A 16,364-nucleotide genomic window follows, 5' to 3' on the forward strand; every position below is an offset into this window, starting at 1 on the left:
AACCTGGTGTAGTGGAGGGTTTCCCTGCCCATGGCAGGGGGGTTGGAACTGGATGATCTTTGAGGTCCCTTCCAACCCAAACCATTCTGTGGTTGGAAGAGACCTTCAAGATCCTCGAGTCCAACCAGAGCCCTGCACTGTCAGGGTCCCTAAACCATGTTGCTCAACACCAAATCCACACGGTTTTTAAACACCTCCAGGGATGGGGACTCCATCACCTCCCTGGGCAGCCTGTTCCAATACTTCACAACCCTCTCTGTAAAGAAGTTCTTCTTGATATCCAACCTAAATTTCCCCTGGCGCAACTTGAGACCATTCCCTCTCGTCCTGTCATTCCTAACGTGGGAGAAGAGACCGACCCCCAAAATGCAACAGGGAGCATTTTAATAGAAATAACATGTTTAAAAGTAGTGTAAACCTAATGCTGCTGAACAGATTTACTAGAGAATGACCTTTCTCAGCTTCTCCCATAGTTGCTACACCCCAGGTAACAGTTAATGCTTTTTCCCCCAGACTTGTGCCAACTTTCTCAAACAGAATAGCACAAATCTGCAATCTGTTGTTACTCCATGTATCCTAAATAACACCTAAGGATCTACAGGAATTTTTAATGATTTGGATCTTTGGAACAACCCACCCATGAGGGCTACCTGCAGTGCAAAAACCAGAAAATGATGTTCAGCTTTTCTGTGAAAATGGTTTATTTAATGGTGCAACACACAGCACTACTGTATCAAGCAAAACTGGTAAGAAAATATTAAGACCTTTGAGAGATTTTGAGGCGCTTTATATTTTGAGGGATTTTATATTACGTACAAATTCTTATACAGACACTACTTAAGTTTTGAAATCCCTAAGTTTACACCCATCTTTGTTCCACCTTGAACTGTAGGGACAGAGATCTTGCCTCCCTCCTGCTGTTCACTCGCTGTCCCCCAGCCCGCTGCTGCCAAGACAGGCGGTTCAAGTCACTGAACCAGACCAGGACATGGTGTCCCACCACCTGAACGAACTGGGGTTTCCTTCCACCACTCCACTCTGTTGACTGAACTCCGGCCATATTTGCTTTACACACAAGACCAATTGCTCCCGAATAACAGTTTCTCCCCTTTCTTTCCAGACTTCCCTGCACTTGCTGGAAAATGAGCTGGCATTGGTGCCTGTTCTCACAATTTTATGCTGGAGCTCCTCTAATCCTAAATCAAAGGAAACGTGTACACAATAAAAATGTACTCCTAATTTCTGCCTTTGTTATTTCGCACAAGTTTCTGTTTACAAACTTTCAACAATGCCACCAAGAAATGTAACTGACGTGCTTCATCTCTCTATACAAACTCTAGTTTTGCTGCAGCCCTCTTAACTCTTCCTTTAGAGTTACTGATGTAGAGGAGCCATTGGGCTACAATTCTGTTCTGCAGAAAAATGTCCATTTCACTGCTGAAATACCTACCCAGCACCGTCCGAACATACCTCATCGGTATGGGCATGGCAACTTAACTTCTGCGAATACGGTCCTATCACAACTACCCCCACAAAACAACTCATCAAACAGTTCCTCAAACACAGGAACGACCCAGCGCAAGGGACCTGTGGCACTTTAGGGCAGAGAGCACTTTGCTTCCCCAGAGGAGCTTACCTAAATTACACTCAGATGGATAACACAGTGATGTCTATAGCCATCAAGTCCATGAATGCTATCTGTTAAGTACTCCGCCAGCCCAGTGAGGCAGCTCAATCAATCATTTACCGTCTTTGGAAAAAAATCTGTACTTGATGGGATCGTACTCTTCCCAAATCCTTTCAAACTCATCCAGAAAAGGTTTCACATACTCGGCGTCTTCCACGACCAGCACGTTCTCCCGGTTGTTCTGGATAGCTTGGGTGGTCCAGTTGAGGGAGCCCGTGACGAGCATCCTCCGGTCCACCACAGCGAACTTGTGGTGCATGGAGCCGTTCTCCTGGTCATGGCGCACCTGGATCCCTACAACGACACAACCCCTCTTCAGCGGTGACCACAGGTGCCAGCCGGGCCGCAGCCACTCCGGGCTGTGCCCTGCCCCGCACGGACCGCCCCCCCCCGCACCGGCCCGAGGCCGCCTCACCCGCCTGCCGGAGGACGCCGATCTGCGAGCCCCGGAGCCCCATGTACTGCGCGTCGACGACGACGCGGACACGGACGCCGCGGCGGTGGAGGAGCTGGACGGCGTGGGCCAGCTGCGGGCTGGAGAAGGCGAACATGCAGATGTCGAGGGAGCGGCGGGCGGAGAGGAGGCGCCGCAGGAGGCGGCTGAAGGCGCAGTCGCCGCGCGGCAGCGGGCAGGGGCAGGGCCGGGCCGCCGCGCCGCGCCCCGCCGCCTCGGCCAGGAGCGCCTCCGTGCAGCTGGGCTGGGAGGGGAAGAAGAGCACCTCGCGTACGGGCCGCCGCCGCCTCCACGCCGCCAGCGCCACGGCCAGCGCCGCCGCCGCCAGAGCCAGGCCCGCCCGCAGCTGCGCTCCCACCGCCCACATGGCAGCGCCGCCGCCGCCCCCGCGCATGCGCAGTCGCTGCGAGCAGGCGAGCATGGCTGTGGCGGGAAATCGCCTCAGGGAGCTCCGCGCCTCGGGGGGCTCCGCGCCTCAGGGCGTCCAGCCGCCTCTCTGAGCGCCGAGCCGGCCGCTCTCTCGGCCCGCGGGGGCTCGGGCTGCTTGCGGGGGGTGGAGAGGCGGCTCGAGGGCTGCCATGAAGAGGTGAGCCTCGTCTGAAAGCCAAGCTCCCCTCCCTGCCTGCAGCCGACTGACCCTTCCTCAAGCACCGGGCGGCCCCGCTGCAGATCCTCAGCAGATCCTCACCCCGATCCTGCCTGGCTGCGGGATCCAGCGCCCCAGGGCCAGCGCTGACGCTCTGCATGGCAGCTCGCAGCTGCGGCACGCACTGCTCAGCCACGCAGAAATAAAGAAATATCCTGCTTTACTCCATTTGTCTTTAAGGCGTATTGTTTAGAGGGAAGGAAGGTGGTGAAAGACATCTGCAGACGTGCTTTTTGGTTAATTAAGTTGCGCTATGAGCAGCGCACGCATTCCAGCCATCGCTGGCGGCACAGCGAGCACCCGCGGCCTGACCGCCAGCGGTGGGAGCCTGCCCGGACAGTTATTCCGTAATCCCACGTACAGAGCTGTTCTGGCAGGCAAGCACATCTGTTTTCACTCTAAGCAGGAGCCCCGGGTTCACGGACTTCGGCAGCTCTTCCCCCTTCTTTCCTGTGGGTGCTTTATACGTGTTCAGTGGTTTCCTTGCCCTGGTTCAAAAATGATCCTTATCCAGAGTCCCGTTGTCCGTGACACAGCTCTGTTAAAATCAGGACATGGACACTGTGTGCGACTCATTGTACACAAGCGCAAGGAAGAAGAGGAGGAAGGCTCAAGCTTGACCTGGTGACCACCCTTTTGCTGATTTGGAAGAATCCACACCTCTCTTCAGAAACATGGGCTTTACGCACCCACTGCAGGTTAGACAGAGGCTAGGTTTTAATGCTGGCTTGCTTGGGAGAGCTATTCTTTAAAAGATAAAAACAGCTCAGCAATGGAAAAGGTCTAAATGCCAATCAGTGTCTTACCTGTTGTGTTACACAGCTCTGAATTGGACCAGAATAGCTTTCAAGTAGAAAAATAGAGAACTAGATCACATAAAGGTGGCCACAAGAGTAAGCACTGACCTAATACCAGAAATTCTGGCTCACTAACCCACACTTTTCTAATTACTTCTGTTGTTTTTATCCCACTACCAGTGGGCTTTGTTTTTCGCTCATGACTAGTGCCCAGCACATAGGAAGCAAGGTGCATATACAGCTGCTTTTCCTGTGGATAGAGCTCAAGAACTTTTGTCTCCTTTTTCCTTATTAACAATCGGGAAATGCAAGCCTTTTTGCGAGCCCTGAAACTAAATAAGTGGTTAGATTTTGAAGTAACAGAGTAACACCCATTTCCAAGAATCTGTTTGCTGTTTGAACATCCTACAGTTGCTTACGTCCAGTCAAGCATTTTCAATTAATATATCCAAGCAGCTCTTGCTCCATATGCACAAGACACTAATACATTCGGTGTTAAGAGTAAAAGCTCTGTTCAATTCTGTAAATTAGATCAAGGCCAAGATTCAGGAATTACCTTGTGGATCAACTGCCGCTTCCCCCACCCAACACACACACACACACTGAAAATCACCACAAAACTAGGCTTTGTCCATTTTACAAAAATAGCTCTTAATGAGATTTAATGCCTGTCGCCATTTTACAGATGTTCCAGACGAAAATCAACCTGCATTTTTATACAGAAGAACAGAACTTGTGGCAAGTTGGAACATCTCCTCTGACCTTGAGTTTTATTTGAGTGAGTGTAGAAGGTCACCTGGGTAAAACCTGCCTCTAGCTTGTTAAAAAAACGTTTACGGTAACGTCAAGTTTTCCCAACAATGATCCAGGGAAAAAAAAGACAAAAAAGACTTCACAACAGAAACAGTATTTCCTTACGATACACATAAGGAATACCTGTTTATGTAATTAAAAAATGCACCAATGTTTCCATGAACTATTAAGCAAAAATAGCTACTATAGAATTATATAAGAAGGGAGCACCTACAGGTTGGATCTTTCTGTTTAACTTAATTAGGAAGCTAGGAAACGAGTTCTGAAGACGGAACACCAGCTACCTTATCCTGGCGAGGTTATCTTCGGTACCTGGAAGTTTTGCAACCACAGGCAAAACAAGGCGAGTATTTTGCCCTCTAGAGAGGCCAAGCAGGCTGTGTTTTGAGACTTCTTATGTTACAACTCTCCCTCCCAGACAAGATTTCCAAAGCAAATGCTGAAACTGTCTCAAGTAAAGATATAAATAAATAAAGTGGAATGACAGGACTCCAATAGGATATCCTGACTTATGCTACAGCAGAAAATAAGTCTCTTCTTAAATCCGAGCATAAAGTGGTTTGAAATAATTTACACATGATCCATACCCTGTGACGCGTCACTTATTTTTGGTTCCTGTTCTCTCAGGCATTTAGGAGATTTACGTGGGATTCGGAGAGATTAGCGACATCCACTCCCAGTTCTTGACGTTGTCACAGGTATCTGAGTCTTGCCAATGAAATCTAAAACTGAGGTCTACTGCCACACCGTTAACGCTTAATGAGGACGGTATGGGATTTTAATTTAATTATTTCATGCTGATACTTTGAGCGTTGCTGTATTTTAGTCTCGAGTGTGGAGGTCTAGATTTTGAGTTGAGTTTCAGGACAGACAGCAGCACTATTTATTAGCACTTATTAGTCCAGTCTCACAGCAATTAGAAAAGACTCAAGTCACTCTTCAAGTTAGTTTGAGGACCAAAAAGAATAGTGATGGAGTTTCACTATCCGCCTAACGCACGTGCTGCAGGCTCAGCAGCGGTAACTTGGGGTTCCCTGCGATGATCTGAAGGCAGCAAGTGAGGTTTGGGCACCCTTTAGTTCCGGGACTCTGAGGACGTCGGGCTGCGAACTGTTGACATCAGGTGGGACTTATACGTCTTGCTCAGGCCAGTCATCCAGAACTTGAGAAGCTTGACGTTGTCCTCCTCTGCAGCTCCCAGAATGCTCAGCAGTTTTTGGGTATCCTCCTTGGGTCTGCTGTCCACTTTAGTGAATTTAAAGAGGACCTTCACTTTACTGCGAAACAAGAAACTCCAGTCACCATCACAAGGGACTTTCACGCATCAAACAGGGAATGAGCAGTAACTGTAGCTTCTCTCAGTACCTACTGCAACTAAACATTAATAAAAGCTTCCAGCAATATCCCATGGAAACAAGTCTCATACTTGGAACGAAGAAGGTAGGGGGAAGAAGGGTACAAGAAAAGGGGAGATTAGTCAGGGGGATTACTCATTCTCAGTAGTCATATGCATTAATTCCAGTCTGTTTTTTCATTCTAGCGAAAGTAAAATGATTAATTGTGACAACTGGGAATCTCCCTGGGAGACACATCTAGTGTCCATCTGGCCTTTGGGTAAATTCACAAAATCGTAATGTTCCATGAATTATTTCACATGACTGTCTGGTCTTCCTTTATAACTGCTTGTGTCTTTGAAATGTAGCACCTGAAGGCGCAATCGTGACATCTGTTTGGCGTGTTCTCTGCACTGGGATGCAGCGTGCATTGACAGGCACTCACGTATCTGCATACTTAATCCTCACAAAGTAACTAAGGCAGACAAGTATTGTCATGCAGGTGATCTACAGATGCGTGAACTGAAGCGTAAAGGTTAACAACTGCTGAAAGCCAAAAAGAGTTGGGACTAGAGTCGAAGAATTCCGATATTCTTAGCTCCCAACAGTAAAGCCAACCACTCTCAATACCTCAGGAGAAGTTACTTGACTATGAGTTTGTCCTGTACTCTGCTGTAACCATTCCAGGATTAGTGCCAAAGCTGCTTCTCCGAAAGCAATGTAGTCGTACTTACTTCATCCACTCCTCCTTCAGGCAAACAAGGCACTGATCCACAACATCTACAGAAAGGTTCTGGTTGGTCAGAGCAGCTTCGATCTTGTTCAAGATTGTAGGGCCAACTACAGGATCATAAAGAGGGGAAAAAGGGTGAGAAAGAGGTCGTGCAAACTATAGGTTACTCACACCTTTTCTAGTAATTGTTAGCAAGGACTAGTCCATTTGTTCTGTGACCTGGGCATGAATACCTGCTGGAATTATAGAGAGGAATATACGTTTGTTCCACCTCTTATTCTGTTCAAGAGCACTGGTCTGCACTCATTTTTCACCAGAACTTTGGTACACTAACACAGCTTCCTCAGTATACAGAAAGTTACACAGCATAGTCAATTTCAGCATAGAATTTGGCATGTTTAGTTCAAAGATAATAATCTTCTTGAGTCAGGAAGAAACCTACCTATTCTACAAGGTGGAAAAATATACCCCCCAGTGGCCTGCCTTGATTTCATTTCCATGGAAGAGGAGCTAAAAATCATCCCACTAGTAAAACGTCTGATTCAAGAAGCAATATGGGATTTTGTGAAGGATCCTGGGATATGCACACAGAATCAGGGGCCTCTTGTTTTCTTCAGACTCACTTTTAAATGGAAGTTGTTTAGATTTTGTTGTTTCTAGTCTCATATTGAAAGCTCACTAAAAAATACAAAATTGTGAAAAATTTTCACACTTTGTACAACATACATACATAAAAATATAACCCCTCAATTTTAAAGTCTCCACTTACTCTTGATTTAATGTTCCTCTTGTTAAGGGCAGTTCCATGATATAGTATAAAAATAAACAGACAACCAACCCAAGGCATTTCTTTCCTAGACCACTTTTTCAGAATTCCCTAGAAGACTATTTTCCCAGCAGTCCATGGCTTAGTAAGTTTGATGCTGTGGTGAAGAAAAGACCTTTCAGTGACTATTTTTGTCCAGAGAAGATTCTGGACATGCCACTGGATGCAAAGTAGACTACTGTAATTCCTACAATGGCTGCTGGAGCACAAGAACAACACTACAGAGGGAGTAAGTCTCTGCTTTGCATTGCTCCTGTATCTTCAGAGGACAGAGCCGGAAGGATTAGCCAAATCTCAAGTCTTTTGAGACAGTCAATGGGGCCAATTCATCTAAATTAAGACTTCCCAGAAAACACGAGACTGATGGACCTGACTCAAATCACATCTAGGTGCAAGTGTTCCAAGTCCTCAAACAAAGTAAGCAAAAAAAAAAAAAAAAAAGGCCTGGGGATTTCTGTATCAGTCATACTCTCTTACCAAGTGGAACACAGGAGATGAGTAACATTATGGTCCTTATAAGCTTGACTTACTCAAAATAAACCCCAAGTATTCCAGGATAGAAAACATTCATTATGGGTTACAGAATAATTTCCCTACAATTGCTACTACACACATTACAGAATTCGTTTCTGAAAATTAATAAGCAAAATACTGATCTGATACAGCAAATCCTTTGTAATTAAACAGGTCGTGGTAAACCTCACCTCAAGCAGCAGTACCCCTGTTGTACGCTGACCTGGCTCCTGCTCAGACTTCCTGAAGGGCCAACACGTGAACAGCATAAAAACCAGTTAAAAGATCAAGGCACCCTTTTAACCTCAGTGATACGGGTTCTTTCTGCTTTCAAATCACCCACCTCGATCTGCTGCAACAGGGCTACCGCTGGTGACAACAAACTCGTACTTGTTGAGGGACTGCTCGTCATCAAACAGAGTTGGGTAGAGACTGGACCGGGTAGCAGCGCGAACTTCCACGAGGACCGCGAACTCTAGAGCAACAAGAGCCCAAAAAGAACATGAACTGTACTAGTCCAGATCCTAAAATGCAGCACTGAGAAAGCACAGCTCTGTCAGCTTACATTTGACCCAGCATTAACCCTTCCTCCATAGGAACCAGGACTGTCAGCTATGGTGTGATCAGCGTTTAAAGCAGGTGTCACACTTTCCAATGACTCATCGGGCAAGGGTACAGGGGAAAAAGCAGAATTAAGTGCTACAGGTTTTAGTTCATGCAGCATTGTTAAGACTATCTGCCAATATTTAATTTTTTTAAAAAAAAGCAAAATCATCATGTGTCCTTTAACATAAGGTGACAGGAAAAAGAGGGGGTTCTGCAACAGGTTCTTACCAGATGATAATATGTGGGATGGGATTTGGACATGTGGGCTAAGCCCTAGGAAGTTACACCGATATGCTTCTTCATACTGGTCACTGTAGGGGATGATTCGCACACAACCAACAGGCAGCATAGTCTAAAGATGGAAGGAAACATGTCAAGAGAAACACTGGAGCTAAACCAGTGAAGTACAACTTTCTTCCAGACTTCCAGGGCCAGTCAAGACTTGGAGCACTGCTAAGGCAGATGCTCCTGATTTGGAGGATCAGGAATATCCAGCTCAGCTTGAAAAACTATGCAGTTGCTGAGGACAACGAAGACATCCAAAGATTGGGGTTTTTTTTAGGTTTGTTTTGGGGTTTGGTCGTTTGTCTCCCTGCCCCACACCACAACAATTAACACACATTCTCCACAAGATTACATGTCAGAGATACGCTGGACTAGTACAGAAATACATGCAAAAATATGCAGTCAGGAAATAAAGGAAAAGGTTTCTACCCGTAGCACATCAAAAGCAGACTGGACAAGATCCATGTCTCGAGCTTTCCAGATAACCTGGTTCCCCATCAGAACATGCCAAGCCAGCATGCGGAATGCTGATGCCCCAAGGACCTGGGAAAAAAAAAACACAACAAACAAAAAACAAACAAAAAACATCCTGCATTGGTTATGAAAATCAGTGAAACAGCCAGTTTGCCTTGTCAAAAACATGACTGCCACATAAGAAAACAATTAGAACATGAAAATTTAGCAGGTCTGTGCACAGAGTAGTAGCTCTAAACCACAGCACTGAGATCAAGTGTTTCTTTGACAGGTGTGAAGGGCACCAGCCTGTGAATCAAAGCGATGTTCGCCCTATCTATGGTTTCAAGAACAAATAGCAGCAAAGTACCACTTTACTGACATGCCTCATCAATGACCCACTTCAATATCATGCACATTAAGAGAATAACAGTTTCATTTCTTTCCCCTCAGCCAGGTAACTGGAAGCACTGGAGAAAAGCTAGATTGTTTTGTTTGTAAATGATTTTTTCCCTCTGAAACACTTTGGTTTTAAGTAAATATTATTTGAAGATGCTGCACAACCTCTGTATTATATTGTCACTGCTCTTGGGAAGAAGAAAAGTGCAGAATTTGGGAGAAATCATATGATCTCATCCCACATGACTAGAGGCCCACGTGATCTCAGAGGAACAGTGTCCTCAGAGACGCGGTTAACTCTGTGTTATTAGTGTGCAGGCACTGCGTTGAACACAGAACCTGGAAATAAGTGCAGACTGCAGGAAATAAATGTATCTTTTCAAAAAACATTATCAGGAGAAAAGAGGTCATTAGCTTGTAAATTCAGCATCGCAGGAACTGTGCTCCCCTCTTACCTGTCTCATGTGCCTGAGGGAGCGAAAGACAGACAACCGTCTGTGAGCTATATTCCAGCTGCTGCAGTCTGGCACCAGAGATGTTTCAGGTGAGCACTTAGATAGCTCCTGCCCTTCCACAACATCTGGCTGGGAAGAAGGTTTCTCGTCTTCCTCAGAACCATCCCAGCCTTCTGACTCTTCCTTCAGATCTACCAAAAAAAAAGCAGAGCGGTCAGAAAAATTGCTCCTCTCTAGGAATGGGAACTGCCTCCGAAGTGCCTACACATGTTGCAGCAAACTGATTTTGGTTGAGTTCAGAACACAGTAACTGAAAAGTACTGGCGTCACAAACACACCTGAAACGTTAATGAAGTTTATTAATTCAGATATAAGATAACCACTGAAGGGGCAAGAAGGAATTTTCATCTTCTACAGAACACAAAGGCATATCTTTTGACCAGCTATATATTCTCTATTCTTTTTTTAAGGGTCGTGGCCAAAGCTTTGAGGCAGGTTTTGCGGATTCTAGTCTAAATGGATTAATAAAATAGTTCAATACAAGAAAAAATTATGATCCTTTAATTTTAGAAATTTTGTAGAAAAAGGAACAAGAAGTAGAAAAGGAACTGCAAATTCTTCTGGCTGTAGAGGTTCACTGGGAGGGCCAATCCAGCCAGAGAGGACAATTATCATGATGATGCAACACTCCTACTGAAGTAACAAACACCACGTGTGTGCAGAGCATCTACGAGGCCAAGGGCCTGGATTTCACATTCCTGTCAGTCATCTCCATACGGGAGAGCACGTCAGCTCTGCAGAGACCAGCAGTAAGGTAAAGCTGATGAGAGCTGGCTGTGCATATGATGCTCTGCTGATGAACAGACTTGGTGTTTTACCATCCAAAGCCTTCTCGGAGGGTCTTCCGGCTCTGGAAACTGCTCTCTCACCTGCAAGTTTTTCCATCTGAACAAGGGTGTCTTCTGTTGGTGCTCCTTCCAGAAGCTTTTCTGTAAGTCGGCTACCACAAGCTTTCAAAAGCCTGGAGACGTTGGAAGGAACAGAAGTAGTGTTCATTAAACCTGCTTCCGAGGTGCAAAAACCCAGTAAGAAACTTGATGTGATGAGCTCAACCAAAAAATCCAACCACTAACCAACGTGTGCTTCCTTTCAACACATCTTGGTGTGGTAACTATCCATGCATCTCAAAGCCACCGAAAGGCCCACCATTTTGCGATTACTTATCCCCCACCCAAGTCACATGCCAGTGACTCTCTGTGGCATCCTTCCAGGGAAGCTGGATGAGCAAGTCAGGCACTGGAGCAACTGGACTCCCACAAACATTACTACTGTGCCAAATGGCTGCACCTCCTGTGCTGCCTATCACAATACACGGGCACCTCCAGGTGAACAACCCCTGTACTTCAGGTGTCATTCCGAGGTACAACAAGCTGCGGGTAGGAGCACCTTTCCTTGCTTTCTTCCATACTCACTTTAATACTGCAAAGCCTTTCTATCTAGACAGACATGGTTTCCATTAGCAGCCACACTAGTACGTTTAATTCACAGCAATAAGAATTTTTGTTTGTCCTAAGACATCAGCAGGCTGCTGTCTTTCTGTACTTAGCTCCTCCCAATTCGGGAACTACTTAAAAAGTCCAGCTTATTGCCTCTAGAAAAAAATACCCAAACACTCAAATCACATTTCCAGTCTTTCAGAACATGGCAATGTTCTCTTCATCAAGAAGTTGTGGAAGCTAGAAACGCAAGTGGCATTACCAAGCAAAGGAAGTATGCAAACATGCCCAGAGGTTTTCATCGTTGGTCAGTGACGTTAAGGAGCGAGCTGCATTGCCGTTCCGCTGGTGCAGGAAGGGAGTGAAGGCTGTGTTCATCCGCTGGGCACGCTGAGGGCACCCATACTGCTCTGCTTCAAACACCTACGCCGCAGAGGAAAGGCAGTAAAAGAGAGTGAAAAAAGATAAAATGCTTACACAAAGCTAAGCCAAAAAACCCCAACAAAAACCACAAAGTGGAAAGGGTGCGTCACACACAATCGTCCAAAATATATTGTAAATTATGGGAAGAGAGAGGGAAGGGACATCTTATTCTTAGATTGACTAAAATTATCATTAAGTAACACTTGTGCTCCAAAACCATTGTCCTTCATAACTTTAGTTACTCAAATTTTTAACAGAGCCATTGTCTAGCAGTTAGGTCTGCGTGAAGTGTTATGACTGGCTTAAGATGACAGATGGATCCCATTCCTCCTCTCCTACACCCCTAAACATGCACTGTCCTCTTGTCCCTTGTGTCAACCTGAATGACCACCCTGGCTGCAACGAGCTGGATCAGCTTTTTGACTCAGCTGTAAATCAGCTATCATAATGCTTTACTAATGTTGAGTCAAATGGACTCTGTGCGCTGACCCACCTTAAGTGCTTTGCCCTGAAGCTCATCAATGATGCCTCTGATTTTTCCCAACAAGAAAGGCCAGGAGTTGATGAGGTAAATCCGGTCCATCATGATAGTGATGATGCTGTACCAGCGCTGGAAACCTCGAGCCAGGCTGTCTTTGATAAAGAAGGTGTGGCTGAACACAAAACCATGCTGTTCATCGCCAAAAAAAATAGGGCCTTCACGGCCTGGGCAGACCTGAAGGAGAAGGACACAAACACCAACGTAATTAAGCACAGCACCCAGCTGAAAAGGTAATAAACTGAACAAGGCTTCCTGCTTTTTAACACACTTGGTAAAGGAAACACACCTTTTTTAGGCTACTATCCAAAACACGTGGTCAAACAGACCTCCAGAGGTATCCTACAAACACCACAAAACCTTCAACTTAACCTGTATTTTAAGAACTCAGCCCTATTCATCCACGATACTGTTAAGAATCCACAAGGGATTTTGCTGATCCTGACACAAAAACGCTCATTAATCTGCAAGGTTCTCCCTTCACTTCTGTGAGACGCTGGATGTTAAAGGTCTACAAACATCAAATATTTCTCGGCGCTAAACAACAGATTCCAATGTTTTTACAAAAACAGTTTACCTTACAAAGAAAAACAATAAACACATAAAAGCAAAAACAAGAAAGGGAAATTTTTGGTCTCACAAGGTGAGAGGAAGGAACCCTCACAGTTATCACAGATCAGCCTTAAAAATTACCACCAGCCCTGGAATGAACAGATTTGTGAGTCTGTCTTTCCACCTCCATTCTCTCCTTGTTTCAGGCTGCGCAGAGCAGCAAAGCACCATCTTGAATTTGGAACAAGACATAAGGCCACAAACAGGTTTTCTCCCTCCACTCCAAGGCAGTTACCTCACAGCTCAGGCTGCGAACACAGGCCTGGCGCACGATGCTGAACAGCTGGGGGTGGTTTGGGTGCTGGTGACTGACGTACTTGATGGAAGTTTCTTTGTCGTGGCTGACATATCCAGGATGTCCTCCTGCAAGAGAGCGGCAACCCTGAAGATAGAAAAGCAAATCCAGCCATAAATGAGCGTGCTGTTATCTAAGGTTTCCAAAGGCCTCTGCACATTCCCTTCAAAACGCAGGAAATGTTACTTGCACTTTTAGACAAGAACACAAATACTCAGAAGACAAGACATATGAGTCAGGGTCAGGATTTGAACCAGCTCCTCACATAAAACTCTCTGAGATATACTTCCTCTGCTCTTATGTTCATTTTCCACTATTCAATTTGATTGTGAACTTGGTGCTGACTCTACAAGTCCTAAAATCCAGTTAACAGCAGCTGTGAAACCAACTGGCCTACAAAAACTGGCCATAATCTAAAGGAAAGTAAATAACAAATACCTCAGAACAAATACTAATAGTAGGCAAGCATGAGAACGACTGAGAACATACATTTTCTCTATTAATTGCCTTTACGTTTTTTTTTCTGCTTCCTAATTAAGACTTCTCTTAAAATCACTACTTATAAATGACCAGACCTAATCCAATAATGTAAATGCTCTGAAAGGATAAGGAAAGAATTTCTCAGCCACAAAAGAATCACAAGACTTAAAGAGACCTCAAGACACCATCTTATCAAGGTCTACATACTCGACCACAGTTCCTTCATCCTCTTGTGACAGATCATTACAATTTATGAGGACCTGGAGATCTTAGAATCATGGAATGGTTAGGTACATCTTCTGGTACTAGCAGTCGCATACAAAACAAGTGCAGTTCACTTTTTTTTTCTCTCTCTTAAACAGTTTAATTTGCATTAGAGAATCCAAGAGCCCTTCCTTTAGTTAATCCAAGGGCCACTGATGTCCACATGGAGATCTTCGCACTCACCTCGCACATATCTGACTTCTTTGGCCCTGGGCTGCTGGAGTCGGCGCTGGCACCTTCTGCTGGGCTGTGCGAGCGGATCCGACTGCTCATCTGAATGCCACCTTCCTCCTCTTCTGCCTGCTCATTCTGCCCAGAGATGTCCCCGCTTGCGCCTTGGGGAAGCGGCGAATGCAGAACTTCCGTACAAAAGAGGGTGCGCGGACCGTGGAGCTCACAAAAATGGCAGAGGGCAACAATAGCGTTCATAGTGAGCGCTCAGCACATCCGCTGGGCCTCCTGCAGCCAGCGGAGAGAGCACAACATCAGACACCAAGTCCCGCTCCGTACCCTCCAGGAGCGGCTGGACCTAAGCCCAGCCCCAGGGACCCGCACAGCTCCACGGCGGGGTGACCCGAAGGCGGACCGGCCCTTCGTGCCCTGATGGGGTGGGACTGGAGCAGAGCAACCCCCCGCGCCCCGGTCCCTGACCGAACCGGGACACCTCAGGCCCCACGGGAGTGGGATGGGACGGGACGCCCCGTGCCCGGATACCTCCGGTCTTCAAGGGACGAGCTGGGATCTGACAGACCGGACACCCCGGGCCCTCCCGCGCCCGGCGCGGCCTCCCCGTGCCCAGAGGCCTCGGGCCGTAACAGGTCGGGACCGGCCCCGCTCAGCACCCCGGACCCGAACGCCTCAGGCCGAGCCGCACCCGGGCCGGCCCACCCCTCCCCTCCGGGCCCCGGCCTCTCCGCTCCGAGAGCGGCCCGGCCCCGGTTCCGTGTGCCCGGACACCCACAGCCCCGCCCCGGCCCCGCTCACCGCAGCTCTCCCGCCCCGGCCCGGCGCGGCCCGTGTCAGCGGGCGCCTGACACCGACTGACCCGCCGGCCCGTACCATCCCCACCGGCAGCGGGGGGGAGAGGGGCAGGCAGCTTCCCGGCTCCCCACCCGCCGCGCCGCCACGAAGCGGCAAGGAGAGGGACAAGGGAGCGGGAGAGAGGGAGGAAGAGGCCGTTCGTACCGCCGTACCGAGCCAGCCGCTCCCGCCGCTCTCCCGAGGATACTCCCCCCTCCCGCGGGCTCGGCCGTGACTCGGCCCGCGGCCGCCCTGTCCGCAGGGGCCGGGCAGAGCCATTACCTCAGACCGACAGGGGGCGGACGGAAAGGTCCGGCAGACGCCTCCTTCCTTCCCCCGCTATCCCGCGCCCCGCAGAGAGCGAACAACAACGCCCGACCCCGGGGAGCCGCGAGAGGACGAGCCGCCGCCTGCGACCCCGCAGCCGGTGCAGCCGGAGCCGGCGCCGCTCCCCCCCGCGACGTGGTGCGGGCGGCATGGCGCGTCACGTGACCGGCGGCCCCCGGGAGCGGCCGCGGCGCGGGCTGTGCGCAGGCGCCGCGGGCGGGCGGGACCCGGGCGGGGCCGCGCGGAGGGAACCGGGAGGGGAAGGGGGTTCGCCAGGGGCTGCTGCTTCGCTCCGTGTGCCCGCCGTCTGTCGGCTTCTCCGTTAAAGACACTCAATACAAGCGCTGTCAGTACCTAGCACGTGGTTTAATTCCGTAAATTATTCCAAGATTAGGGCAGCTGAAGGCTCCCATGAAGTATTCTCTTTTCCCGCTCCACTTGTAAAGCAGTTGTATCAAGGTGCTTGCCCAGGACAGCGTGTGCTCCAGGCTCTTCAGTACAGACTCTATTAAACTACTCCACTTTCTCCTTAGGGTATCAGGTTTTATTAGAGGATTATTTGTCTCTAGAAAACTATGATGGAAAGATAGTAATAAGTCTTCCACAAGATCACAGCATGGATCATTCACTTGGACTTAAATCCCAAGAACGAGCAGCCACCACTGACACCACTACAATACATGCCTCCAGATCCAGGCATGGACTAATAATCACACCTCCCAAAAAAACAGTACTCAGACGGTCAGAGACACAGATTACTACGGTAACACAAAGATCAGGTATGACTAGAAATGTTTGATCCAAAATCCATCTAATCCCGGAGCCCATCTCGGACAAGGACCTGTAGCAGGACTTCCCAAGGAAGACACAGTGTTTGCACGAAAAGAACAACTATTTCTACTCAAGAT

At 47.8% G+C, this 16,364-nt stretch overlaps 2 protein-coding genes across 2 annotated transcripts; both read right to left on the reverse strand.

The window, feature by feature from the left end:
• Positions 1-1,692: 1,692 nt before the first annotated feature.
• Positions 1,693-2,508, reverse strand: PLD6 (phospholipase D family member 6). Its single transcript, XM_086622183.1, has 2 exons — positions 2,103-2,508; positions 1,693-1,981 (listed from the first exon to the last, which is right to left on the reverse strand). Exons 1-2 carry the CDS (start codon positions 2,506-2,508, stop codon positions 1,740-1,742), a joined length of 648 nt encoding a protein of 215 aa, XP_086478309.1. The 3' UTR covers positions 1,693-1,739.
• A 2,294-nt stretch (positions 2,509-4,802) lies between these two features.
• Positions 4,803-15,496, reverse strand: FLCN (folliculin). The gene is made up of 12 exons (XM_086622181.1): positions 15,412-15,496; positions 14,293-14,568; positions 13,306-13,452; positions 12,414-12,635; positions 11,760-11,920; positions 10,931-11,022; positions 10,002-10,192; positions 9,124-9,237; positions 8,638-8,761; positions 8,147-8,278; positions 6,466-6,571; positions 4,803-5,674 (listed from the first exon to the last, which is right to left on the reverse strand). Exons 2-12 carry the CDS (start codon positions 14,536-14,538, stop codon positions 5,473-5,475), a joined length of 1,737 nt encoding a protein of 578 aa, XP_086478307.1. The 5' UTR covers positions 14,539-14,568; positions 15,412-15,496; the 3' UTR covers positions 4,803-5,472.
• Between the last annotated feature and the right edge of the window lie 868 nt (positions 15,497-16,364).

Source organism: Tauraco erythrolophus, chromosome 17 (genome assembly GCF_009769465.1).
Source record: "Tauraco erythrolophus isolate bTauEry1 chromosome 17, bTauEry1.pri, whole genome shotgun sequence".
Lineage (NCBI taxonomy): Eukaryota > Metazoa > Chordata > Aves > Musophagiformes > Musophagidae > Tauraco > Tauraco erythrolophus.